General features: G+C 56.1%; 1 protein-coding gene and 1 long non-coding RNA gene across 14 annotated transcripts in view; one reads left to right on the plus strand and one right to left on the minus strand.

Annotated features, from left to right (window-relative positions):
* The window catches only part of SH3BP2 (SH3 domain binding protein 2), a 42,728-nt gene extending 31,257 nt beyond the window's left edge, over positions 1-11,471 (plus strand). For 11 of the 13 annotated variants that reach the window (XM_045393164.2, XM_005554326.4, XM_005554327.4 and 8 more), the window contains 9 exons: positions 45-115; positions 1,903-1,991; positions 2,300-2,368; positions 4,292-4,946; positions 6,358-6,466; positions 6,711-6,766; positions 7,099-7,180; positions 7,776-7,835; positions 10,880-11,471. In XM_045393164.2, coding sequence (XP_045249099.2) covers positions 45-115; positions 1,903-1,991; positions 2,300-2,368; positions 4,292-4,946; positions 6,358-6,466; positions 6,711-6,766; positions 7,099-7,180; positions 7,776-7,835; positions 10,880-11,017 — 1,329 coding nt within the window. In that variant the 3' untranslated portion in view covers positions 11,018-11,471. Of the gene's footprint in view, positions 1-44; positions 752-1,902; positions 1,992-2,299; positions 2,369-4,291; positions 4,947-6,357; positions 6,467-6,710; positions 6,767-7,098; positions 7,181-7,775; positions 7,836-10,879 lie in introns of all 13 variants that reach the window. The other 2 variants (XM_074039275.1, XM_074039276.1) reach the window with 1 other exon arrangement.
* A 3,648-nt stretch (positions 11,472-15,119) lies between these two features.
* LOC141410274 (uncharacterized) overlaps positions 15,120-24,333 on the minus strand; it is a 26,985-nt gene continuing 17,771 nt past the window's right edge. Inside the window, exon 2 of the long non-coding RNA XR_012434580.1 lies at positions 15,120-16,230. This is a non-coding gene — a long non-coding RNA (uncharacterized lncRNA). The remainder of the gene's footprint in view (positions 16,231-24,333) is intronic.

Raw genomic sequence — 24,333 nt, forward strand, 5'->3', positions numbered from 1 at the left:
CACCCTGGTGGCACCGTGCCCACCGCAGCCCTGCTGACCTGCAGAGCTGGATGGCCTTGCTGCGCAGGGAGATTGGCCACTTCCACGAAAAGAGAGACCTGCCCCTGGACACCAGGTGAGCCCGGGCCCGGGGCGTGCCAGGCAGTGAGGGCCCCTGCGGCGCCTGGGCCTGACCCGGGTGTCCGCCTCCCAGCCCCGGGCTTGGCATAGAATTCTCTCCTTAAAAGTTTCCGGGAGATGCCAGCCGGGCCACGCGTATGGGTGTGCATGCATCTCTCTGCTTCTGTCTACCTCCAGCCCTGTCTTGTCACGTCTTTTCTGTGTTGCTGCCATGGGTAGTTCCTGTTAGGGGATCATGTGTGTTTATACATCCGCCACCAGCAGCAGCTGGGCACTTTGGGTTCCCAGCCCCCTACACCCACCCTGACTCACCTGGAGTGAGACCAGAATGAATCTCCCGGCGGGTCGCTGCTGGGCATTCTGAGCCTTGGCAGCCTCCCCTGTGAGCTGGCCCAGTGCCCAGCAGTTACTCTCTGGATTGGGACTGCCTGGTCCGAGATGGTGTGGAGGGAACAAACCTTCCTGTCCTTTCACTGATGGCGACAGGAGGCCCAGGGAGGGCTGGGCACACCCAAGGCTGCCCTGCAGGTCCTTGCCTGACCCCGAGCTCCTGGCCCCTGGTCCAGCCTGTCCTGCCTCGGACCCAGCCCAGAGTCGCCCAAGCCTTCTTGAGGCAGGAGCAGGTGGAGAGGTGGGCACAGTCAGGGCGGCCATCCTTGTGGGCCAGGAGGGATACCCAGAGGAGGCACCACAGCCTCCAGTTCTCGTGTCTGTCCTTGTAACTGTGTGTGCATGTCCGTGTGTTGCTCCATGTTTGTGTGTGCATGTCTGCGTGTTGCTTTGTGTGTGCATGTCCACGTGTTGCTCTGCGTCTGTGTGTGCATGTACCTGTGTTGCTCTGTGTGCATGTCTGCGTGTTGCTCTGTGTGCATGTCCGTGTGCTTCTCTGTGTGTACATGTCCACGTGTTGCTCCATGTCTGTGTGCATGTCCGCGTGTTGCTCCGTGTCTGTGTGTGCATGTCTGCGTGTTGCGCCATGTGTGTGCACATGTCCGCGTGTTTCTGTGTGTGCATGTCCACGTGTTGCTTCATGTCTGTATGTGCATGTCTGTGTGTTGCTCCGTGTGTGCATGTCTGCGTGTTTCTCTGTGTGTGCATGTCTGCGTGTTTCTCTATGTGAGTGTGCATGTCCACGTGTTGCTCCATGTCTGTGTGTGCATGTCCATGTGTTGCTCTGTGTGTGTGCCTATCCGCATGTTGCTCTGTGTGTGTGTGCATGTCTGCGTGTTGCTCTGTGTGTGTGTGTGTGCATGTCTGTGTGTTACTCTGTGTCTGTGTGCATATCCGCGTGTTGCTCTGTGTGTGTGTGTGCATATCTGCGTGTTGCTCTGTGTCTGTGTGCATGTCCAAGTGTTGCTCTGTGTGTGTGTGTGCATGTCCGTGTGTTGCTCCGTGTCTGTGTGTGAACATCTGTGCTTGTCCTGTGTCTGTGTTTATCCTTGTACTTCCATGTCTGTGTGACAGAGTCCTTGTGTCTGTGTGTCCACATGTCTGTGCGTGTCCCTGTGTCTTTGTGTACATATATATTCATGTCTGTGTGCCTGTGTTCCTGCGTGTGCATGTGTGTGCATGTGTGCATCTGTGTGTCTGTTAGTGTATCCATGTGTGCATCTGTGTGTCTGTCAGCCTATCCGTGCGTGCGTGTGTCTGTCAGCATATCTGTGTGTGCATCTGTGTATCTGTCCGTGTATCCGCGTGTGCCTGTGTGTACCTTTGTGTGAGCATCAAGGGACCTCCCAGGCCTGGTGTTCACTGTCCGCCCCAACCCACCCTGCATTGCAGCGACTCCAGCTCAGACACAGACAGCTTCTACGGCGCAGTCGAGCGGCCTGTGGATATCAGCCTGTCCCCATACCCCACAGACAATGAAGGTGAGGAATTTCTCCGCGTCCACTCCCCATCCGCCTCTCCCACCTGGCCTCTGACAGTGAGGGGCCCAGCCCTCCTCTTGGCCGCTGTGGAGGACAGGGAGGTGTGTTCGGCTGTGCTCCTTGCTCTGGCCCTTTGGCAGAGCGCAGTGGCATCCCTGGGCTCTGGCCTTCAGCAGCAGGGTCTGGACTCACAGTCCTCCCAGTGGGTGCTCGCCCCTTGCCTCCTGGACTCAGCCCCAGGCATGGAGCATTGCTCGGAGACTGGGCCTGGGCCAGTTTGGCTCTCACCCCCCGCCCCTCCCATGCAGACTATGAGCACGATGACGAGGATGACTCCTACATGGAGCCCGACTCCCCGGAGCCCGGAAGGCTTGAGGGTAGGTGGGGCAGGTGGGCCTGGGGAGCTCTGGGTGCGTGGGAAGCAGGGGCTGGGACCGGGAGCAGAGCCCCTCCGAGGCTAGGGATGTTGGCCCAGGTACCGCTCTGGGTGGCTTCTGTTTCCCTGTGGTGGCCCAAGTATTATGAGGATTGGAGCAGAAGAGGTGTACCCGCTGCCGGCTCTGCTTGTTTCCTCCTCCCACCTCCCAGGAGGAAGGACAGGCACATGCCGGTAAGTGGCAGGTGGAGCCAGGGCGGCGCTGGGGGATGAGCATGGGGAAGGAAGGACGTTGAGGAGCACGCAGACTCAGGGCAGGTCCATGTTCCCATGACTGCCAGCTTGTGTGGACACTGCTGCAGACCAGGTCCTTGCCCCACCACACCCCATCCCATCCCAGTGTCTACCTACCTCCTGCAGCACACGGCCTAGTCATGGAGACAGGCTGATACAGGTGGTCACATGTGGATGACGGAAGCATGAGCGGGTGGGGAGGACGTGCCTCTGTCCTCCTCTGTCCCCTCCCTCCCTTCTTCCCTACCCATTATCTCTCCAGCCCCCTCATCTTGTCAATTTCTTCGTGTCTGGGGCTGATCCTTGATCTTTCCATCTTCCCTGTGTCCGCCCCTGCCTCCTTGTTTTCCAGCCTCCTGTCCTCACTGACCTGGCCTCTGCCGACCCCAGTCCCTAACCCTGTGTCCTCTCTGCCGCCCATCCCCTCCCACCTTCAGGCTCCCAGATCCAGCCCCTCTTCTCCTGCCGCTCCCTCCCTCCTTCCCTCTGGGGCCCCAGTGCCACCAGGATCTGTGGACTGCTTGCCTCAGTTTCCCTCCGTGCAGAGCTCTCGTCTCACAGTGTTCACCATGCCCATCGCCTCACCCACACCCTCCTGCCTCCTGTCTTAGCCTGGCTGGCCCAGCCTTGGCGAGCTTGGACTCCATCTGCCCAGCCCTGAGCTGCGGCCCAGTGAGGCTAGAGATGGGCTTGGGAGCCACCAGTGCTCCTGCATGCTACTGCTCTGCTCGCCCTCCCTCTGGACCCCCTCCATCATCCTCTCCCCAAAACATTTCTCGTCCAGGATCCCTGTGGCCTCCCCATTCCCAGTTCCAGCGCTCAGTCCTGAGCCACACCAGCCTGGCGCCCGCCCTATTCCTTGCCTGCCCGTCTTCCAGGCGCCCCATGCTCCTGGGGCCCTCTTTGCTGTGCTGGCCCCGTGAGGGATGCCCGGGATCCTCAATCAGGCCTCATTCCTCTCCCAAATTCCCCGGGTGACAGCCTGGGTCATCTGCAGGCTGCCGACTCTGACTCATGTCCAGCTGGGACCTCTGAACTCTGCACACATTCTCTGACCCCTCATCCCCTGGCATCTCCCAGCTTTCTGGACATGTTCTGAGCAAACACAGGCCTTTACCTCCCTCCCAGCTGCTCCCGTCCCCTGTCCTTGGGAATTCCGTCCTCCGTCTCGCTCTGGCCAAGCCCTGAGATCCTCCTTGACTTCTCTTTCTTTCACTTCCTTCCACCTCTGTGAACCTGTTGGCTCCTCAGGTGTCTTCTAGGCTTCAGGAAGCGTCCACAGGCTGCCACAGGGAGGATGAATGGGGAGGGCTGGGGGTGGTGGGTGGTCTGGGACCCTGGGGAAGGCAGGATGGGAGTCCTGGATGCTGGGCTGCGGGGGTGGGTAGGCTGTGGCGTGGGCCTACCACGGGTTGCACTCCTGGTTGGCCCGGCTGCGGGGGTGGGTGGTTGGCCTGGCTGCGGGGGTGGGCAGGCTGTGGCATGGGTCTACTGCGGGTTGCACTCCTGGTTGACCCGGCTGCGGGGGTGGGCAGGCTGTGTCCTGGTTGACTCGGCTGACCACTGCCAGCAGAGAGTAGTGTTGGCTCAGTCTCTGTCAGGGTCCAACTTGGGTCTCTTTGCTCTACAGATGCCCTGACGCACCCACCGGCTTACCCACCACCCCCAGTGCCCACGCCCAGGAAGCCAGCCTTCTCCGACATGCCCCGGGCCCACTCCTTTACCTCCAAGGGCCCCGGTCCCCTGCTGCCACCCCCACCCCCTAAGCACGGCCTCCCAGATGTTGGCCCAGCTGCCGAGGACTCCAAGAGGGAGCCATTGGGCCCGAGGCGGGCTGAGCCTTGCCCCAGGGTACCTGCTACCCCCCGAAGGATGAGTGACCCCCCTCTGGGCACCATGCCCACCACGCCTGGCCTCCGGAAACCCCCTTGCTTCCGGGAGAGTGCCAGCCCTAGCCCGGAGCCCTGGACCCCTGGCCACGGGGCCTGCTCCACTTCCAGTGTTGCCATCATGGCCACTGCCACCTCCAGAAACTGTGACAAACTCAAGTCCTTCCACCTGTCCCCCCGAGGACCACCCACATCTGAGCCCCCACCTGTGCCAGCCAACAAGCCCAAGTTCCTGAAGACAGCTGAAGAGGACCCCCCAAGGGAGGCAGCCATGCCCGGACTCTTTGTGCCCCCCGTGGCTCCCCGGCCTCCTGCACTAAAGCTGCCAGTGCCTGAGGCCACGGCACGGCCCACAGTCCTGCCCAGGCCAGAGAAGCCACAGCTTCCCCACCTCCAGTGAGTTTGTGTTGCGGCTGCAAGCCCTGCCTCCAGCTACAGAGACCGTGGCCTGGCCTCTGATGGGCACTGTGCCCACCCCGCTCCCCTGGCACTCTTAGCCCACGATGGGGTACCAGGTGCAGGGGTAGGAAGGTTCCCTGATGCCTCCAGTCTGCCATGGTGGAACGTGAAGCATGTCCATGACCCAGCCCTGAAGCTTGCTGGAATGCTTTGGGTTTTTTTCTTTTTGAGACAGGGTCTCACTCCGGCAACCAAGCTAGAGTGCAGTGGCACGATCTCAGCTCACTGCAACCTCCGCCTCCCGGGTTCAAGTGATTCTCCTGCCTCAGCCTCCTGAGTAGCTGGGACTACAGGCACCTGCCAACACGCCCGGCTAATTTTTGTATTTTTAGTAGAGACCGGGGTTTCACTATGTTGGCAGGTTGGTCTTGAACTCCTGGCCTCAAGTGATCCGCCTGCCTCGGCCTCCCAAAGTGCTGGAATCACGGGCGTGAGTCACCGCGTCTGGCTGACATGCTTTCTGCTTTATTTCTGGGAAGTGCCAGGAGACCAGTTTGTCCCCCGCTCCCACAGAGTTACTCACACCAATGGCTGTGGTCAGAGGTATCTGGGACCCCAGGTGGGCTTCCTGCCTTGCTTGGCAGGCAAAGGGGCAGGTTTCACATGGGTGTGCTGTTCGCACGCGCACCCTTGAATGCCCACAGTGCCCTTCTCCCAGGGCTCTGGGAACACCTCTGAGATGCCTGCTGCCTGCGTGGAAGTGCCTGTGAGCAGCCCTTGTCACACTCGTGGTTCTGGCTCACCAAGGGCTGCAGAGGTGCAGATGTTTGGAAGTCACTGTTTTCCATGACTGTGGGGATAGCGGTTCCAGGGCTCAGCCTCACCCACAGGCTGGCCGCCCATGCTGGCGTGGCCCCGTTAATCCTCCCTAGAGCCTGGGAGGCTTTGCTGAGTGGGACCACCTAGCCACACAGGGAGGTGTGCAGGCTTCTGCCATGGGCGTCCCTCGGGGTCACATTGCGTTGTTCATCCGGTTCACATCGTCCACTCCCCTGCAGCTCTGAGTGGGCTGTGATTTGGCCATGGCCAGACCTCTCCTCCCCACGAGCATCCAGAACACTTGTTGACGGTGCGATGACACTGAGCTCGGGCCTCTGGGCCCCCCTTACCAGCATCCGTGGCAGCCCTGACCCCTGACTCAGGTGTCAGGCAATTCCTGCTACCCCAGGGCAGTCAGCATGAGCCCTACCCGGATCTCTGTTGTCCTGGGCCTTTTGTGGTCACAGGGGCCATAGCAGGCAGCTTGCTGTCCTCACACAGAGGGGAGTGGGGAGGGGAGCAGAGGGTGGCTGGCCCCGTGTCTGACAGTGAAATGGTCCTGCCTTTGTCTCCCTGCCTTGCCTTCCAGGCGATCGCCTCCCGATGGGCAGAGCTTCAGGAGCTTCTCCTTTGAAAAGCCCCGGCAACCCTCACAGGCTGATGCTGGCGGGGACGACTCGGACGAGGACTATGAGAAGGCAAGGCTGAGCAGCAAGCCCAGGTCCCAGTGGCCAGCAGAGGGACAGGTGGTGGGAGAGCCATAGGCCAGGGTGGCCCCTCACAGACCATCCTGAGCAAGGACCCCTCGAGAACCCGGGAGCCTAGGGGGGACACAGCACCATGCAAAGCCCCAGATCCTGGCACTGGGTGGCCGCCATCCGGGGAGTGGTGGTGTGGGTGGATCGCTCCGACCTTGGCACTGACACCGTCAGCCTCTTGCAGGTGCCGCTGCCCAACTCGGTCTTCATCAACACCACGGAATCCTGCAAAGTGGAAAGGTCAGCACAAAGCCCTGGATGCCCTGGGTCCCCCGCTGTGTCCCTCTCACTAGCTTCTGTGTTGGGGAGTTGCTGGCACAAGTATATGGCCCTGCGTGCAGAAGGAGCCAGAGGACTGGACCCCCCTGCTGTGTCCCATGCCCAGCTGGCACCCTGGCTGGCCAGGGCTCTGCTGGGCTGCTTCCCTCAGCTTCACGGCAGCCCGACACACTCAGCGCCTGAGACATACAACAGCGAGAGGACAGAAAGCCGGGCTTGGGAGCGGGGCGGGAAAGTCCCTGTGAAAGCTGCCCGAGAAGGGCTCACATGCCAATATGACTGTCTTATTTTAGGCTGTTCAAGGCTACAAGCCCCCGGGGAGAGCCCCAGGATGGACTCTACTGCATCCGGAACTCCTCTACCAAGTCGGGGAAGGTAGGCGCCAGGGGTAGATGCCCTGAGGCCCCATGCGGTTGGCCTCTCTGGCTCTCCACACACCCAGGCTGTGGGCGGGCCCAGGACTCCGCAGTTCCTAGACCACTCCCCTTGTGGACTCTTACTTGGTGTCTCGCTAAATTCTCTGCCCAGCAGCACCCCCTAATCTATTCCCTAATAGATCTCCATCTGCAAATTGGGGGCGATGATGGCCACCTCCCAGTGGGGGCCAGGACTCGGGCGGGGTAGGGCTTATGCTCCGGGGTGGGGGAGGCCACATGGGGCAGTGGGAACGCCCGGTCTGCCCGTGTCCCTCCGAGCGTGAAGCTGTGGCCTCCCTGAGCCATGCTCTCCCGGGTGTGTCGGGGTGGTTTTTGGTGGTTATGAGCTGCTGCTCATCAGAGGCTCTCTGAGGGCTGCCAGTGTCGTCCCCGCTGTCCCTATCTATGCAGGTGGTCTGGAGCCCCTCCCCACCCCCCCAGGGCCACAGGACCCAGCCTTGATGGTTCTGCCCCGCTATCCCCAGCCCACGGTCTCCCGAGGCTGGTTCCGCTGTTTCTCAGGGAGCCGTCAGCCTCCTGCTTCCCTCCTGTAGGTCCTGGTTGTATGGGATGAAGCCTCCAACAAAGTGAGGAACTATCGCATTTTTGAGAAGGTGAGAGGGTGAGAGGGTGAGAGGGTGAGGGGGAGAGGGGGTGAAGGGGTGAGGGGGTGAGAGGGTGAGAAGGGGAGAAGGTGAGAGGGAGAGGGTGAGAGGGTGAGAGGGTGAGGGTGAGGGAGAAAGGGTGAGAGGGTGAGGGAGTGAGAGGGGAGATGGTGAGGGGGTGAAAGGGTGAGGGGGAGAGGGGGTGAAGGGGTAAGGGGGTGAGAAGGTGAGAAGGTGAGAGGGTGAGAGGGAGAGGGTGAGAGGGAGAGGGTAAGAGGGAGAGGGAGAGGGGGCGAGGGTGAGGGGTTGAGAGGGTGAGAAGGTGAGGGATAGGGTGAGAGGGAGAGGGTGAGGGGGTGAGAGGGGAGATGGTGAGGGGGTGAGAGGGGAGATGGTAAGGGGGTGAGGGGGTGAGAGGGTGAGAAGGTGAGAGGGAGAGGGTGAGAGGGAGAGGGGGCGAGGGTGAGGGGGTGAGAGGGTGAGAAGGTGAGGGAGAGGGTGAGAGGGTGAGAGGGAGAGGGTGAGGGGGTGAGAGGGGAGATGGTGAGGGGGTGAGAGGGGAGATGGTGAGGGAGTAAGAGGGTGAGGGGGAGAGGGGGTGAAGGGGTGAGGGGGAGAGAGGGTGAGAAGGTGAGAGGGAGAGGGTGAGAGGGAGAGGGGGCGAGGGTGAGGGGGTGAGAGGGAGAGATGGTGAGGGGGTGAGAGGGGAGATGGTAAGGGGGTGAGGGGGAGAGGGGGTGAGAGGGTGAGGGGGTGAGAGAGGGAGAGGGTGAGGGGGCGAGAGGGTGAGGGGGCGAGAGGATGAGAGGGCGAGGGGATGAGAGGGCGAGGGGGTGAGAGGGAGAGGGGGTGAGAGGGAGAGGGGGTGAGAGGGTGAGGGGGTGAGGGGGTGAGAGGGGAGATGGTGAGGGGGCAAGGGGGTGAGAGGGGGACAGGGGATGAAGGGGTGACGGGGTGAGAGGGTGAGGTGAGGGTGAGGGGGTGAGGGGGTGAGGTGAGAGGGCGAGGGGGTGAGAGGGCGAGGGGGTGAGAGGGCGAGAGGGTGAGAGGCAGAGGGGGTGAGAGGGTGAGGGGGTGAGAGGATGAGAGGGCGAGGGGGTGAGAGGGAGAGGGGGTGAGAGGGAGAGGGGGTGAGGGGGTGAGAGGATGAGAGGGCGAGGGGGTGAGAGGGAGAGGGGGTGAGAGGGAGAGGGGGTGAGAGGGTGAGGGGGTGAGAGGATGAGAGGGCGAGGGGGTGAGAGGGAGAGGGGGTGAGAGGGTGAGGGGGTGAGAGGGAGAGGGGGTGAGAGGGTGAGGGGGTGAGAGGATGAGAGGGCGAGGGGGTGAGAGGGAGAGGGGGTGAGAGGGAGAGGGGGTGAGAGGGTGAGGGGGTGAGAGGGAGAGGGGGTGAGAGGGAGAGGGGGTGAGAGGGTGAGGGGGTGAGGGGGTGAGAGGGGAGATGGTGAGGGGGCAAGGGGGTGAGAGGGGGACAGGGGATGAAGGGGTGACGGGGTGAGAGGGTGAGGTGAGGGTGAGGGGGTGAGGGGGTGAGGTGAGAGGGCGAGGGGGTGAGAGGGCGAGGGGGTGAGAGGGCGAGAGGGTGAGAGGCAGAGGGGGTGAGAGGGTGAGGGGGTGAGAGGATGAGAGGGCGAGGGGGTGAGAGGGAGAGGGGGTGAGAGGGAGAGGGGGTGAGGGGGTGAGAGGATGAGAGGGCGAGGGGGTGAGAGGGAGAGGGGGTGAGAGGGAGAGGGGGTGAGAGGGTGAGGGGGTGAGAGGATGAGAGGGCGAGGGGGTGAGAGGGAGAGGGGGTGAGAGGGTGAGGGGGTGAGAGGGAGAGGGGGTGAGAGGGTGAGGGGGTGAGAGGATGAGAGGGCGAGGGGGTGAGAGGGAGAGGGGGTGAGGGAGAGGGGATGAGAGGGTGAGGGTGAGAGGGAGGGGGGTGAGAGGGTGAGGGGGCGAGGGGGTGAGAGGGCGAGGGGGTGAGAGGGCGAGGGGGTGAGAGGGAGAGGGGGTGAGAGGGCGAGGGGGTGAGAGGGAGAGGGGGTGAGAGGGTGAGGGGGTGAGAGGGGAGATGGTGAGGGGGCAAGGGGGTGAGAGGGTGAGGGGGAGAAGGGATGAAGGGGTGACGGGGTGAGAGGGTGAGGTGAGGGTGAGGGGGTGAGGTGAGAGGGTGAGGGGGTGAGGGTGAGAGAGTGGCAGGATGAGGTGAGAGGGTGAGAGGGTGAGGGGGTGAGGGGGTGAGGAGGTAAGGGGGTGAGAGGGTGAGGGGGAGAGGGGATGAAGGGGTGACGGGGTGAGAGGGTGAGGTGAGGGTGGGGGGTGAGGGGTGAGGGGGTGAGGTGAGAGGGTGAGGGAGTGAGGGTGAGAGAGTGGCAGGATGAGGTGAGAGGGTGAGAGGGTGAGGGGGTGAGAGGGTGAGAGGGTGAGGGGGTGAGGGGGTGAGGAGGTAAGGGGGTGAGAGGGCTCCGAGTGGGACAGGGACCCTGGCTGCATGGCTTGGCAAGAGGCAGAGCAGAATCTCCCCGATTGGGTGTAGGCAGCAGGTAGACTGAGAATGGCACCTCTGGGATACCACCCTCCCCGCTCCTGCTCAGCCTCCCTCCTCTCCTGGCCTAGCTTTGTCCTCCACTCACCCTAGTGGGGATGGATGGTCAGCCGTAGACCCTGGGTTGCTTGTCTTGTCTTTTTCTTTTCGCGGGGACAGGGGTCTCACTCTCTTTCTCAGGCTGGTCTCACATTCTGGGGCTCAAGCAATCCTCCCACCGCGGCCTCCCACCGTGCTGGGATTACAGGCATGGGCCACTGTGCCTGGCCCGGTCCCTAGGTTCATTTCCTGACCTTGTCTGCAGTGCTCTGGGTGCAGGCTCCTGGACACGGGGGACGGAGGGGAAGTGAGGTGGGAACGTGGAGAGCACAGGCCCGATGCGGAGGCCACCCTGGGGGCACCACCGACAGCCAGGGGCCTGGCGATGCTGCTGTTGCTGCTGCTGCCTTGTGTTACAGACAGGGAGACTGAGGCCTAGAGCCGCCGAGTGGCCTGGCCCTGCTGATGCTCCCCCTTTCTTTCCCCACAGGACTCTAAGTTCTACCTGGAGGGCGAGGTCCTGTTTGTGAGTGTGGGCAGCATGGTGGAGCACTACCACACCCACGTGCTGCCCAGCCACCAGAGCCTGCTGCTGCGGCACCCCTACGGCTACACCAGGCCTAGGTGATGCCTGCCCGTGTGGCTGCCAGGCCAAGGCAGTCACAGGGGCCCTGACCCCAGGCCACACAGATGGACACGGGCCCACGTGGGACTGTGAGCAGGAGCAAGGTCCTGCTTGCCTAGGGCCTCTGTGATGGACATCTCGTAGGACCCAGCCAGTCTCATCCAGCAGGCTGGGTTCCAAGGCTGGACCAGGCTCCAGGCTCCAGAGGACAAGGGGACTCTGTTGCCCCACACTAACTTGCCCTGTCCCAACCCCAGAAACCCAGGACCAAGTCGTGCCTGGGCTCCGAGGACAAGAACAGTGGTCCCCCCATCACACACACCCCGCAGTGGGCTGGGAGCCCGGCAGGGCCAGGGCAGCTGGGTGGGGCCGGGGCTGGCCCTGGGACCCCGAGGAACGCTAAGACACAGGCTCCAGTAGGGGCTGTTGCCTCCAATAAAGCAGCAGTGAGCTTTGCCTTGGTGGCTGGGGCTTGATTGGGAAGGAGGGGATTACCAGCTTCCTGGGTGCCCACACTGATGTCCAAGTGGTGACTGCAGCAGTACCCAGGAACCCCAAGAGTTGGTTGTCCTGTCTTCCAGGGTGCAGGTCACTGAGTGACTTCTCCAGGGTTCACAGCTAGTAACAGATCAGGACCCAAACTTGGGCAGTCTGGGCTGGGAGCCCACACCCCACGCACTAGTTCTGCTGCCTTGGGTCAGGCCAGGGCAGTGCTGCTGCAGAGCTAGAAGGCCCTGCAGCTACAGCTGGTTCATTCCCTGCATTAGTGCATGGTTATTGGGTACCTCCTGAGTGGCCGTCCCTATTCCAGAACCTGCATACACTGAGTGGCTACAGAACTAGAAGGCCTTGCAGCTACAGCTGGTTCATTCCCTGCATTAGTGCATGAGCAGTTACTGGGTATCTCTTGCATGCCTGGTCCCGTTCCAGACAGGGGCCTCTGGCCTGGCTGAGTTCACAGCCCAGTCTGGGGACAGCTGGGTATGAGGTGCTTATGGCACAGTGTCCAGGGCAGCTGGGTGTGCAGGGACTGGGGGTTTCAGGAATACTTTTTGGAGGAAGTGACAGCTATGATGGGACGGGAACAGTGGACCCTAAGCAGGCCAAGGGTGGGTAGGGATGGTGGTACCCAGATGCCCAAGTCCTCCAGGCAATACTTGACTCAGGTCCAGCCCCAATTGGTCCCCTTACTTTCTGCCATGGAGTTCCAGCGGGTCACTCTCCCTGGCACACCTTCCAGGCTGGATTTTTTTTTTTTTTTTTTTTTTTTTTTCAGACGGAGTCTCGCTCTGTCTCCCGGGCTGGAGTTGCAGTGGCTGGGTCTCAGCTCACTGCAAGCTCCGCCTCCCGGGTTCATGCCATTCTCCTGCCTCAGCCTCCCGAGTAGCTGGGACTACAGGCGCCGCCACCTCGCCCGGCTAGTTTTTTGTATTTTTTAGTAGAGACAGGGTTTCACCATGTTCACCAGGTTGGTCTCGATCTCCTGACCTCGTGATCCACCCGTCTCGGCCTCCCAAAGTGCTAGGATTACAGGCTTGAGCCACCGCGCCCGGCCTTTTGTTTTTTTTTTTTTTTGGAGACGGAGTCTTGCTCTGTCTCCCAGGCTGGAGTGCGGTGGTGCGATCTCGGTTCACTGCAAGCTCCGCCTCCCGGGTTCACGCCATTCTCCTGCCTCAGCCTCCAGAGTAGCTGGAACCACAGGCGCCTGCCACCATGCCTGGCTAATTTTTTGTATTTTTAGTAGAGACGGGGTTTCACCGTGTTTGTCAGGATGGTCTCGATCTCCTGACCTCGTGATCTGCCCACCTTGGCCTCCCAAAGTGCTGGGATTACAGGCCTGAGCCACCGCGCCCTGCCCTTCCAGGTTGGATTTTTAATGAAACAGACTCGGGGGAGGTCGGGGCTGGCAGGGACCCTAGGATCCTTGTGATTTTTCTTAGCACTTTATGTCAGGGAAACCTAAACTGAGGTCCACACTTGTGCCACTGACAGGGACTGACTAGGAGAGAAGGTCCTGCGGCCCCCTTCCTTGGGGTGTGTGCTGGGACCTGTGGTTTGCTGGCGGAAACAAATGATGAGGCTGGTTAGCGGATGTGGGAGGCTGTGGCCCTAGGGGGCCATAGGGTGCGGTGGAACTGCAGGCCCTGCTGATGACGGCAGCCAGCTGCTTCCAGGAACCAGGTGTCCAAGGCCACCTCTGCAGGGGCTTCCTCTTCAGCCTGCCTGGGGTGAGAGGTCGGTGCACCACAGCCAAGGCTGGGGCACAGGGAGTTTCTGTCTCTGGAAAACCAGCCATTCCTCCTCCCTGTGGTCAGAATTCTTTGCCCTGTCTGACCTGAACTCGCTTAGGGAGTCATGCCACTCCCCACTGTGGCCATAGTTTCTCTTCCTGTAAAATTTTATTTTATCATTTTTTTTTTGTTTGTTTCTGAGATGTAGTCTCACCCTGTCACCCAGGCTGGAGTGCAGTGGTATGATGTCGGCTCACTGCCACCTCTGCCTCCCTGGTTCAAGCAATTTTCCCGCCTCAGCCTCCCGAGTAGCTGGGATTCCAGATGCCCGCCACCATGCCTGGCTAATTTTTTGTATTTTTAGTAGAGATGGGGTTTCATCATGTTGGCCAGGCTGGTTTCGAACTGACCTCAGGTGATCCGCCCACCTCGGCCTCCCAAAGTGCTGTGATTACAGGCGTGAGCCACTGTGCCCGGCTACTTCCTGTAAAATTTTTAAATGGAGGATTGGATGAGAGTTATGGTTTCCAGCCTGGTGCCTGGAGTGCTGAGCTAGTGGTGCACTCCAGGACACCTTTGCTTTATCTTACACGGCCACCTGAAGCCGGCTTAAGTGGCTAAAATATCCTGGGGCCAGGTGATAGGTCCCTCTGGCCAACTGGACAGCTGAGGCCTGTGGCTACCCGAAGCCCAGCTGGGGCCCTGGCCCAGTCTCGCCTCCCAGACTCTGCACCTGCTGGCATAGCTGCCCACCTCTGTGTGAGCTGCTCTAGGCCTAGGGCCTCAGTTGTAAGAGTGTTGGGGTGGGGTAGGGGGCAGGCCATGGTCCTTCAGCACGAAGAAGGAGCCATGAGGGGCTCCCACGACCTCCCGAGACTTGCCGTAAATGTTCTAGTCCACATATAAGGGTAGGGTTGGAGTTACCATTTCCTGAGCACATCTGTGAGGTGCCGAGCTGGGTACTTGACAGTCATTTGCTTGGAGAAGCAGTTGCTATTAGACCCATTTTATAGGTGAGAGAACCAAGTCTCACAGAGGCGTGAGTTCAAATCCCACCTCTGCCACTAACTGGCATGTGACCCTACCCATCCTTCGCTGCTCTGAGCCTAGACCCTGGCCCCTACCTGGCTCCCTGCCACCCCTCATGGCCTCTGATGGTCATTGTGGGGGTCTCTGCCTGGCTCCCAGGGCTAGGGTTAGGGTTCTGGGGGCGCTTTCACTCAGCCAATGGGGCCACAGCACTGGGGAGTGAAACTGCCCCGCCTCACCCTGCTTTGCCCTCTGGGTCTGTGAGGGTGGGCTGGCAGGAGGCCTAGGCCCTGCCCCAGGGACAGTCCTGCTTCCTCATTTTTTAGGTAGGGAAACCTAGGCTTCAAGAGGACTCACTGACTTGCCTACTTTCAAGATGACTTCAGGTGGGCTCAGTTCTGGGGTTTGGGAAAATGACCCGGTGGCTTTGGGAAGCACCCCAAGCCCAGGATGAAACATGCTTCTCTTACTGTGGTTCCATCCGAAGGACTGTGGTGAGCCCCGTGCCTTCCGTTAATAAAGATTTTTATTGGGCCGGGCGCGGTGGCTCAAGCCTGTAATCCCAGCACTCTGGGAGGCCGAGACGGGCGGATCACGAGGTCAGGAGATCGAGACCATCCTGGCTAACACGGTGAAACCCCGTCTCTACTAAAAAATACAAAAAAAAAAAACTAGCCGGGCAAGGTGGCGGGCGCCTGTAGTCCCAGCTACTCGGGAGGCTGAGGCAGGAGAATGGCGCAAACCCGGGAGGCGGAGCTTGCAGTGAGCTGAGATCCGGCCACTGCACTCCAGCCTGGGGGACACAGCGAGACTCCGTCTAAAAAAAAAAAAAAAAAAAAAAAAAAAATAAAGATTTTTATTGTGAAAAGATGTTTTTTTTCTTTTTTTTTTTTGAGACAGTCTCACTGTCGCCCAGGTTAGAGTGCATTGGTGCGATCTCAGCTCACTGCAAGCTCTGTCTCCTGAGTTCAATCAGTTCTCCCGCCTCACCCTCCCATGTAGCTGGGATTACAGGTGCCTGCCAAATTTTTGTATTTTTAGTGGAACTGGGGTTTCACCATGTTGGCCAGGCTGGTCTTGATCTCCTGACCTCAACTGATCTGCCCACCTCTGCCTCCCAAGTGCTGGGATTACAGGCGCGAGCCACTGCGCCCAGCCTTGAAAGATGTTTTTAGACCCAGAAGCCTCGGTTGCCACTGCTGCTTCTGGGCCACATTGTGCAGAGCTCCCCTGCTGGTTGGGGCTCAGTGCAGCCCCAGGGAGGTGCTTCCTGCAGCTCAGGATGGGCGAGGGTGGGCGTCGGGAGACAGGGGGGCCTGGGGCCTGCGGCTCAGTGCCCTGAGGCAGGCAGGGCTTACTGGGGCCATTTCATAGAAAGGCAGATTGAAGCTCAGCAGGGAAGAGGCTTTTGAGGGTGATCCAGGCCCTGGACGGGTGGCCTAGGACACCAGGGTCACACCAGGAACATGGGAGGGCCGTGCTCATCTCTAGAGGAGGGGAATGGGGAAGGACCACAGCCCTTGTCTTTGACTGTGACCCAGCAGTATCAAGCCCCTCGCTGGGCACCTCGCACACACACCCTGCCCTATCTCTGCCTGCACGCCCTGTTCCCTCCACCTAAATAGACTGCCTTCCGAGGGGGCGGTGCCAGGAGGACGCCTGTCCTTGAGGAAGAGGGGGCAGTGACCCCACGAAGATGCTTGACAGACAACCCCCACCACCTCAGAAGTGTGTAAGTGGTGATCCCTTTTAAGCCATCTTCCAGCCATTCTCACTGGAGGGAGATTGGATGGGCACAGAGCAGACCCCTACCCATCTACCCTCCTTTGGACCCCTAGGAAACTTCGCAGGCATTCCAGGCTGCTGGACAGCTGCCCTTGCGTTACCGTCAGCTTCATCCGTGGCCGCGCTCTGAGGGGCTCAGAGCTGAGGCAGAATCCCTTTTTCATTCATTTCCTGCAGAATAAAACAACATACAGAAAAGTGAATAAAACATAAATGCACAACCTCACACACGGTTAGGAAGTGAGCATCTGTGCAACCTCCGTCAGGAAATAGTTTTGCCAGCACCCAAATGCCCTCCCCTCACAGTGTCACTTCCGGCCTCTCCGCCCTGGCTTATGTGAGTCTTATGTTCTTGTTTTTCTAAAAAGTCTTCAACACCCAATTATGCAGCCATTGCAGTATTTTCCTGTTTCTGTGCTTTATCCCCTTGAATCATACAGATGCAAGTTCTGGCAGCTGACTTCTTTGGCTCATTATTATGTCTGTGAGATTTATTCATGTTGCTGTGTGTAGTATAATTTGTGCATGTTCATTGCTAAAAACTTCCATTGGCTGTATCATAGTTCACAGATTCATTTTACTGTCAGTCAAACTTGTTCAGTGCATGCAGCCCAGGATGCCTTTGAATGTGGCCCAACACAAATTTGTAAACGTTCTTAAAACATTATAAAATTTTTGTTGCTTTTCTTTTCTTTTCTTTTTTTTAGCTCATCAGCTATAGTTAGTGTTAGTGTATTTTATGCGTGGCCCAAGATAGTTCTTCCAGTGAGGTCCATGGAAGCTAAAAGATTGGGCATGTCTGCAGTAGCTGGACAGTTGGTTTGTTTCTAGTTTGGGGTAATTACACACAATGCTGCTAGCAACAATTTTGTCCATGTCTCTGATGCACATGTGTTTTTTGCAAATGGGGCACAAATTTTTCTAGGGTTTGTACTTCTGGAGTATGACTTCTGGGTTCTAGGGTATGAGGATCTTTCTAAATATTGTTCTAGTTTATGTGCCCACCAGCAGTAAAACAGAATTCCCTTGCCTTCCCATCCTCGTCAGACATTTCACTTTTGCCAATATGGTGGGGTGTAGTTATGGCCTTAATTTGCATTTAGCTAATTACGAAGGAGATTGAGCATATTTTTATGTTTTTATTAACCATTTTGATTTTGTCTCCTGTGAAGTGTCTGTCATCTTTTGCCCATTTTTTAATGTGTTGTTTGTCCTTTTCTTTTCTTCTTCTTTTTTATTTTTATTTATTTATTTTTTTGAGACAGGGTCTCACTCTGTCGCCCTGGCTGGAGTGCAGTGGTGCGATCTCAGCTCACTACAGCCTTGAGTCAGGCTCAGGTGATTCTCTCACCTCAGCCTCTCAAGTAGCTGGGACCACAGGCCCACACCACCAACCCCAGCTAATTTTTTGTATTTTTAAGTAGAGACGGGTTTCATCATGTTACCCAGGCTGCTCTTAAACTCCTGAGCTCAAGTGATCTGCTGGCCTCAGCCTCCCAAAGTTGGGATTATAGGCGTGAGCTACCAGATTTTTTCTTATTAATTATTTTCTAATAATTCTTTATATAGTCTTGATATTATCCATAATGTGTATTGCAAATATCTTCTCTAACTCTGGCTTGACTCTTTATGATGTCCTTTTTTGTTTTTTGGGGTTTTTTGAGACAAGGTCTTACTCTGTCACCCAGGCTTACTCATAACACCCAGGAGTGTTATGGCACAATCATGGCTTATTGCAGCCTCAATTCCTGGGCTTAAACAGTCCTCCCACCTCAGCCTCCCGAAGAGCCGGAACTACAATCACACACCACCATACCCAGCTGATTTTTTTTTTTTTTTAGAGATAGGATCTTACTATGCCCCAGTTGGTCTCAAATTCCTGGGCTCAATGAGCCTCCCACCTTGACCTCCCAAAGTGCTGGAAGTACAGGCATGAGACACTGTGCCTGCCAGTTCTTATTTTTAATGCAGTTGAACTGATCAGTGTTTTCATTTTGGTTAGTGCTTTTTGTGACTTAAGAAATCCTTTCCAGGCTGGGTACAGTGGCTCACACCTGTAATCCCGGCACTTTGGAGGCAGAGGCAGGAGGATCACTTGAGCTCAGGAGTTTGAGACCAACCTGGGCAACACGGCAAAACACCATCTCTACAAAAAATACAAAAATTAGCTGGGCATGGTGGTGCGTGCCTGTAGTCCAAGCTACTCAGGCGGCTGGGGTGAGAGGATTGCTTGAGTCCAGGAGGTCAAGGCTGCAGTGGGCTGTGATTGTGCCACTGCACTCCAGCCTGTAAGACAGAGTGAGACCTTATCTCAAAAACAAACAAAACACTGAAATTCTTTCCACTCCAAGGTCATGAAGATAGTCTCTTAGATTATATTCTGAAATCCTTATAAATTTTAATTTTATATTTAGGCCTTTAATTCATCTGGATTTGTTTTCTCGCATATGGTGTGAGATAAGGATTCACTTTCATTTTTTTCTCTCCATAGGGTTACACACCTATCCTATCATTATTTATAATCTGACTTTCTGCGCCCATCTGCAATGCCACCTCTGTCATATGTCCACATATATGTAGATCTGTTGCTGGATTCTTTCCTCTGTTCCATTAGTCTGTCTGTTCTTGTGCCAATATCAAGCTGTCTTCATTATTATCAATTATGTATTGACACCTGATAAAGTAAGTCCTTTCCACCTTATTCTTCTTCTTTGAGAGTGTCTTGAGTATTCTGGCTCTTTGTATTTTCATGTAAGGTTTTTCTCTCATATAAATTTTAAAATCAGCTTGTCAATTCCAACAATGATGCACTTCATAGTTTGGGAATTTATTATAGCTATCAGTCAGTTTTGGGAAAATTGACATCTTTACAATATTGAGTTTTCTGATTCATGAACATGGTCTACCTCTCTATCCATGTGGGTCTTCCTTAAGGTTTGCCAATAGGATTTTATAATTTTGTCCATTGTGGTCTTGCTCATCTTAAGTTTGATTTGTGAATATTTTATGTTTCTTTTAGTCTATTGTAAATTGTGTATTTTTAATTTCATTGTTTTGTTAATAGCATATAAAACACACCTTGTCTTTTAACTGGAGCATTTTGTCCATTGTGTATTTAATGTAATTAAATCTACCATCTTATTTTATGCTACATATTGTCTCACTTGTGTTTGTGTTTTTTTCGTCCCTTTTCTCTCCTTTTCCCCTTCTTTGGGATTGAGCAACTTAAAACAAATCATTTCATGTCCCTGCTTCTCTTAGTTAGACAGTTAAACACTCTCTATTGTTACTGAAGTCTAGAGTTAACTAACAAATATTTTTATCCTCCTCCTGGACAACCTAAGGACCTCAGGTGACTTTCATGTGTCTCCCTCATTACTTGATACTATTGTTGTATATATCTAATTCTAACTCAATATGTTTTAAAACTCTCACCCAAGACAGTATTTCTTTTTTTTTTTTTTTTTTTGGAGAAGAGTCTCTCTCTGTCACCCAGGCTCAAGTGCAGTGGTGCCATCTTGGCTCACTGCAACCTCTATCTCCTGAGTTCAAGCAATTCTTATGCCTCAGCTTCCTGAGTAGCTGGAATTACAGGTGCCCACCACCACTCCTGGCTAATTTCTTGTATTTTTAGTAGAGATGGTGTTTTGCCATGTTGCCCAGGCTGATCTCTTAACTCCTGAGCTCAGGCAATCCTCCTGCCTTGGCCTCCCAAATTGCTAGGATTACAGGCAAGAGCCACCGTGCCTGGACCTTTTTTCTTTTTTGTAGTTGGAAAAGGAAGGAATATTTTAATAGCTTTAAAATTGTTTTATTATGGAAAAATTTTCATATTATAAAGTTATCACTTTAATTATTTTAAAGTGTACAGTTCTGTGACTTTGCAAATATTCATATTATTGTTCAGTCATCACCACCATCCATCTCCAGAACTTTTTCATCACCCCAAGCTTAAACTCTGTACTCATTAAACACTAAATCCCCATTCCTCCAGCCCTTTGCAACCACCATTCTACCTCCTGTCTCTCTGAATTTGACTACTCTAGGCACCTCATACAAGTGGAATCATACATTTATCTTTTTGTGACTGGCGTATTTCACATAGCATGTCTTCAGTGTTTATCCATGTTGTAGCACGCGTCAGAATTTCCTTCCTTTTGGCCAGGCATCATGGTTTATGGGCTTATGCCTGTAATCCCAGCACTTTGGGAGGCTGAGTTTGGATTTGGGAAGATTGCTTGAGCCTAGGAGTTTGAGACCAGCCTTGGCAACATAGTGAGATCCCGTCTCAAAAAATAACAAAAATTAGCCAGGCATGTTGGCATGTGCTGGTAGTCCCAGCTACTTGTGAGGCTGAGGCAAGAGGATCCCTTGAGCCTAGGAGGTCAAGACTGCAGTGAGCCATGGTTGCAACACTGCACTCCAGCCTGGGTGACGGAGTGAGACCCTGTCTTAAAAAAAAAAAAAGCACAAAACCCCAATAAATAGAATTTCCTTCTCTGCATAATGCTGCTATGGACATGGTACAAATAGCTGTTTTCTTTTCTTTTGCATATATATCCAGAAGTGGAATTGCTGGATTATGTGGTAATTATGTTTAATTTTTTGAGGAACCACTCTACGGTTCTCCACAGCAGCGATACGATTTTACATTCCTTTCAGCAATGCAGAAAGGGTTCCAATTTCTCTGCATCTTTGCCAACACTTACTTTCTTTTTTTCCTCTTCTTCCTCCTTCCCCTCCCCCCTTGAAACTTTTTTTTTCTCCTTCTCTTTTTTTTTTTTTTGAGACGGAGTCTGGCTCTGTCGCCTTGGCTTGAGTGCAGTGGCACAGTCTCTGCTCACTGCAAGCTCCGCCTCCCGGGTTCACGCCATTCTCCTGCCTCAGCCTCCCGAGTAGCTGGGACTACAGGCACCCGCCACTACACCCAGCTAATTTTTTTTTTTTATATTTTTAGTAGAGACGGGGTTTCAACTGTGTAGCCAGGATGGTCTCAATCTCCTGACCTTGTGATCCACCCGCCTCGGCCTCCCAAAGTGCTGGGATTACAGGCGTGAGCCACCGCGCCCGGCCTCTTCTTCTCATTTTTGTAGAGAACAGGGTCTCCTTATGTCGTCCAGTTGAGAGAAAGGACTAGCTGGATTTCCTAGGCTGACTACGAATCCCTAAGCCTAGCTGGGAAGGTGACCACATCCACCTTCAAACATGGGGCTTGCAACTTAGCCCACACCGGACCAATCAGAGAGCTCACTAAAATGCTAATTAGGCAAAAACAGGAGGTAAAGAAATAGCCAATCATCTATTGCCTGAGAGCACAGCGGGAGGGAGAAGGATCAGGATATAAACCCAGGCATTCGAGCTGGCAATGGCAAGCCCCTTTGGGTCCCCTCCCTTTGTATGGGAGCTCTGTTTTCACTCTATTTCACTCTATTAAATCTTGCAACTGCACTCTTCTGGTCCCTGTTTTGTTACGGCTTGAGCTGAGCGAATTTCGCTCGCTGTCCACCACTGCTGTTTGCCGCCATTGCAGACCCACCGCTGACTTCCATCCCTCTGGATCCAGCAGGGTGCCCCTTGCCACTCCCCATCGGGCTAAAAGCTTGCCATTGTTCCTGCATGGCTAAGTGCCTGGGTTCTTCCTAATCGAGCTGAACACTAGTCACTGGGTTCCACGGTTCTCTTCCGTGACCCACGGCTTCTAACAGAGCTATAACACTCACCACCTAAGATTCCATACCTTGGAATCTGTGAGGCCAAGAACCCCAGGTCAGAGAACACAAGGCCTGCCACCATTTTGGCGACCACGAAGGGACCTCCAAAGCGGTGAGTAATATTGGACCACTTTCGCTTGCTATTCTGTCCTATCCTTCCTTAGAATTGGAGGAAAATACGTGGCACCTGTCGGCCAGTTAAAAACGATCAGCGTGGCCGCCAGACTTAAGACTCACGTGTGAGGCTATCTGGGGAAGGGCTTTCTAACCCAGAAGGGTTGGGGATGTTGGTCTGCCTGGAACAAGCTTCCAGTTTCAATTTCCTTGGGGAAGCCGAAGGCCGACTAAAGGCAGAAAGCTGTCGTCCCGAGCTCCTGGCAGTAGCCGGTTGAGATCATGGCGCAGCCAGAAGTATCTACTCAACAGTCGCCCATGCCTGTGCCCTTACCTTTCCTTCTGACCCATACTTCCTAGGTCCCGACCACGACTTTCTTGAAAGTACAGCCCCCAAATTCTCCTTACCTCTGAATCTACTTCCTCTGATGCCTGCCTCCTAGGTACTAATGGTTCAGACTTTCATTTCCTCTAGCAAGTTGTATCTCCAAAGGGATCTAAGGAAGCTCTAGGCTGTGTCCTTAGGCATCTAGGCTATAAACCCAGGGAGTCTTATCCCTGGTGTCCCTCCCGATTTAGATATACAGCTCTCGACATGGGCAGTTATGTAGGACCTGTTCCCCACCACCCTTGCCAGGGCCCCAAGTTTGTAATGGCTGAGAGAGAGACGGAGGGAGAGAGAGAGACGGAGGGAGAGAGAGAGAGACGGAGGGAGAGAGAGAGAGACGGAGGGAGAGAGAGAGAGACGGAGGGAGAGAGAGAGAGACGGAGGGAGAGAGAGAGAGACGGAGGGAGAGAGAGAGAGACGGAGGGAGAGAGAGAGAGACGGAGGGAGAGAGAGAGACGGAGGGAGAGAGAGAGACGGAGGGAGAGAGAGAGAGACGGAGGGAGAGAGAGAGAGACGGAGGGAGAGAGAGAGACGGAGGGAGGGAGAGAGAGACGGAGGGAGGGAGAGAGAGACGGAGGGAGGGAGAGAGAGACGGAGGGAGGGAGAGAGAGACGGAGGGAGAGAGAGAGAGACGGAGGGAGAGAGAGAGACGGAGGGAGAGAGAGAGACGGAGGGAGAGAGAGAGATGGAGGGAGAGAGAGAGAGACGGAGGGAGAGAGAGAGACGGAGGGAGAGAGAGAGAGACGGAGGGAGAGAGAGAGAGACGGAGGGAGAGAGAGAGACGGAGGGAGAGAGAGACGGAGGGAGAGAGAGAGTGACGGAGGGAGAGAGAGAGAGACGGAGAGAGAGAGAGACGGAGGGAGAGAGAGACGGAGGGAGAGAGAGAGTGACGGAGGGAGAGAGAGAGAGACGGAGGGAGAGAGAGAGAGACGGAGAGAGAGACGGAGGGAGAGAGAGAGACGGAGGGAGAGAGAGACGGAGGGAGAGAGAGAGAGACGGAGGGAGAGAGAGAGATGGAGGGAGAGAGAGAGAGACGGAGGGAGAGAGAGAGACGGAGGGAGAGAGAGAGAGACGGAGGGAGAGAGAGAGAGACGGAGGGAGAGAGAGAGACGGAGGGAGAGAGAGAGAGACGGAGGGAGAGAGAGAGAGACGGAGGGAGAGAGAGAGAGACGGAGGGAGAGAGAGAGAGACGGAGGGAGAGAGAGAGAGACGGAGGGAGAGAGAGAGAGACGGAGGGAGAGAGAGAGAGACGGAGGGAGAGAGAGAGAGACAGAGGGAGAGAGAGAGAGACGGAGGGAGAGAGAGAGACGGAGGGAGAGAGAGAGAGACGGAGGGAGAGAGAGAGAGACGGAGGGAGAGAGAGAGAGACGGAGGGAGAGAGAGAGACGGAGGGAGAGAGAGAGACGGAGGGAGAGAGAGAGAGATGGAGAGAGAGAGAGACGGAGGGAGAGAGAGAGACGGAGGGAGAGAGAGAGACGGAGGGAGAGAGAGAGACGGAGGGAGAGAGAGAGAGACGGAGGGAGAGAGAGACGGAGGGAGAGAGAGAGACGGAGGGAGAGAGAGAGACGGAGGGAGAGAGAGAGACGGAGGGAGAGAGAGACGGAGGGAGAGAGAGACGGAGGGAGAGAGAGAGAGACGGAGGGAGAGAGAGAGACGGAGGGAGAGAGAGAGAGACGGAGGGAGAGAGAGAGTGACGGAGGGAGAGAGAGAGAGACGGAGGGAGAGAGAGAGAGACGGAGGGAGAGAGAGAGAGACGGAGGGAGAGAGAGAGAGACGGAGGGAGAGAGAGAGACGGAGAGAGAGAGACGGAGGGAGAGAGAGAGAGACGGAGGGAGAGAGAGAGAGACGGAGGGAGAGAGAGAGAGACGGAGGGAGAGAGAGAGAGACGGAGGGAGAGAGAGAGAGACGGAGGGAGAGAGAGAGACGGAGGGAGAGAGAGAGAGACGGAGGGAGAGAGAGAGAGACGGAGGGAGAGAGAGAGACGGAGGGAGAGAGAGAGAGACGGAGGGAGAGAGAGAGACGGAGGGAGAGAGAGAGAGACGGAGGGAGAGAGAGAGACGG

The sequence above is a fragment of the Macaca fascicularis genome, chromosome 5, assembly GCF_037993035.2.
Source record: "Macaca fascicularis isolate 582-1 chromosome 5, T2T-MFA8v1.1".
Classification (NCBI taxonomy): Eukaryota; Metazoa; Chordata; class Mammalia; order Primates; family Cercopithecidae; genus Macaca; species Macaca fascicularis.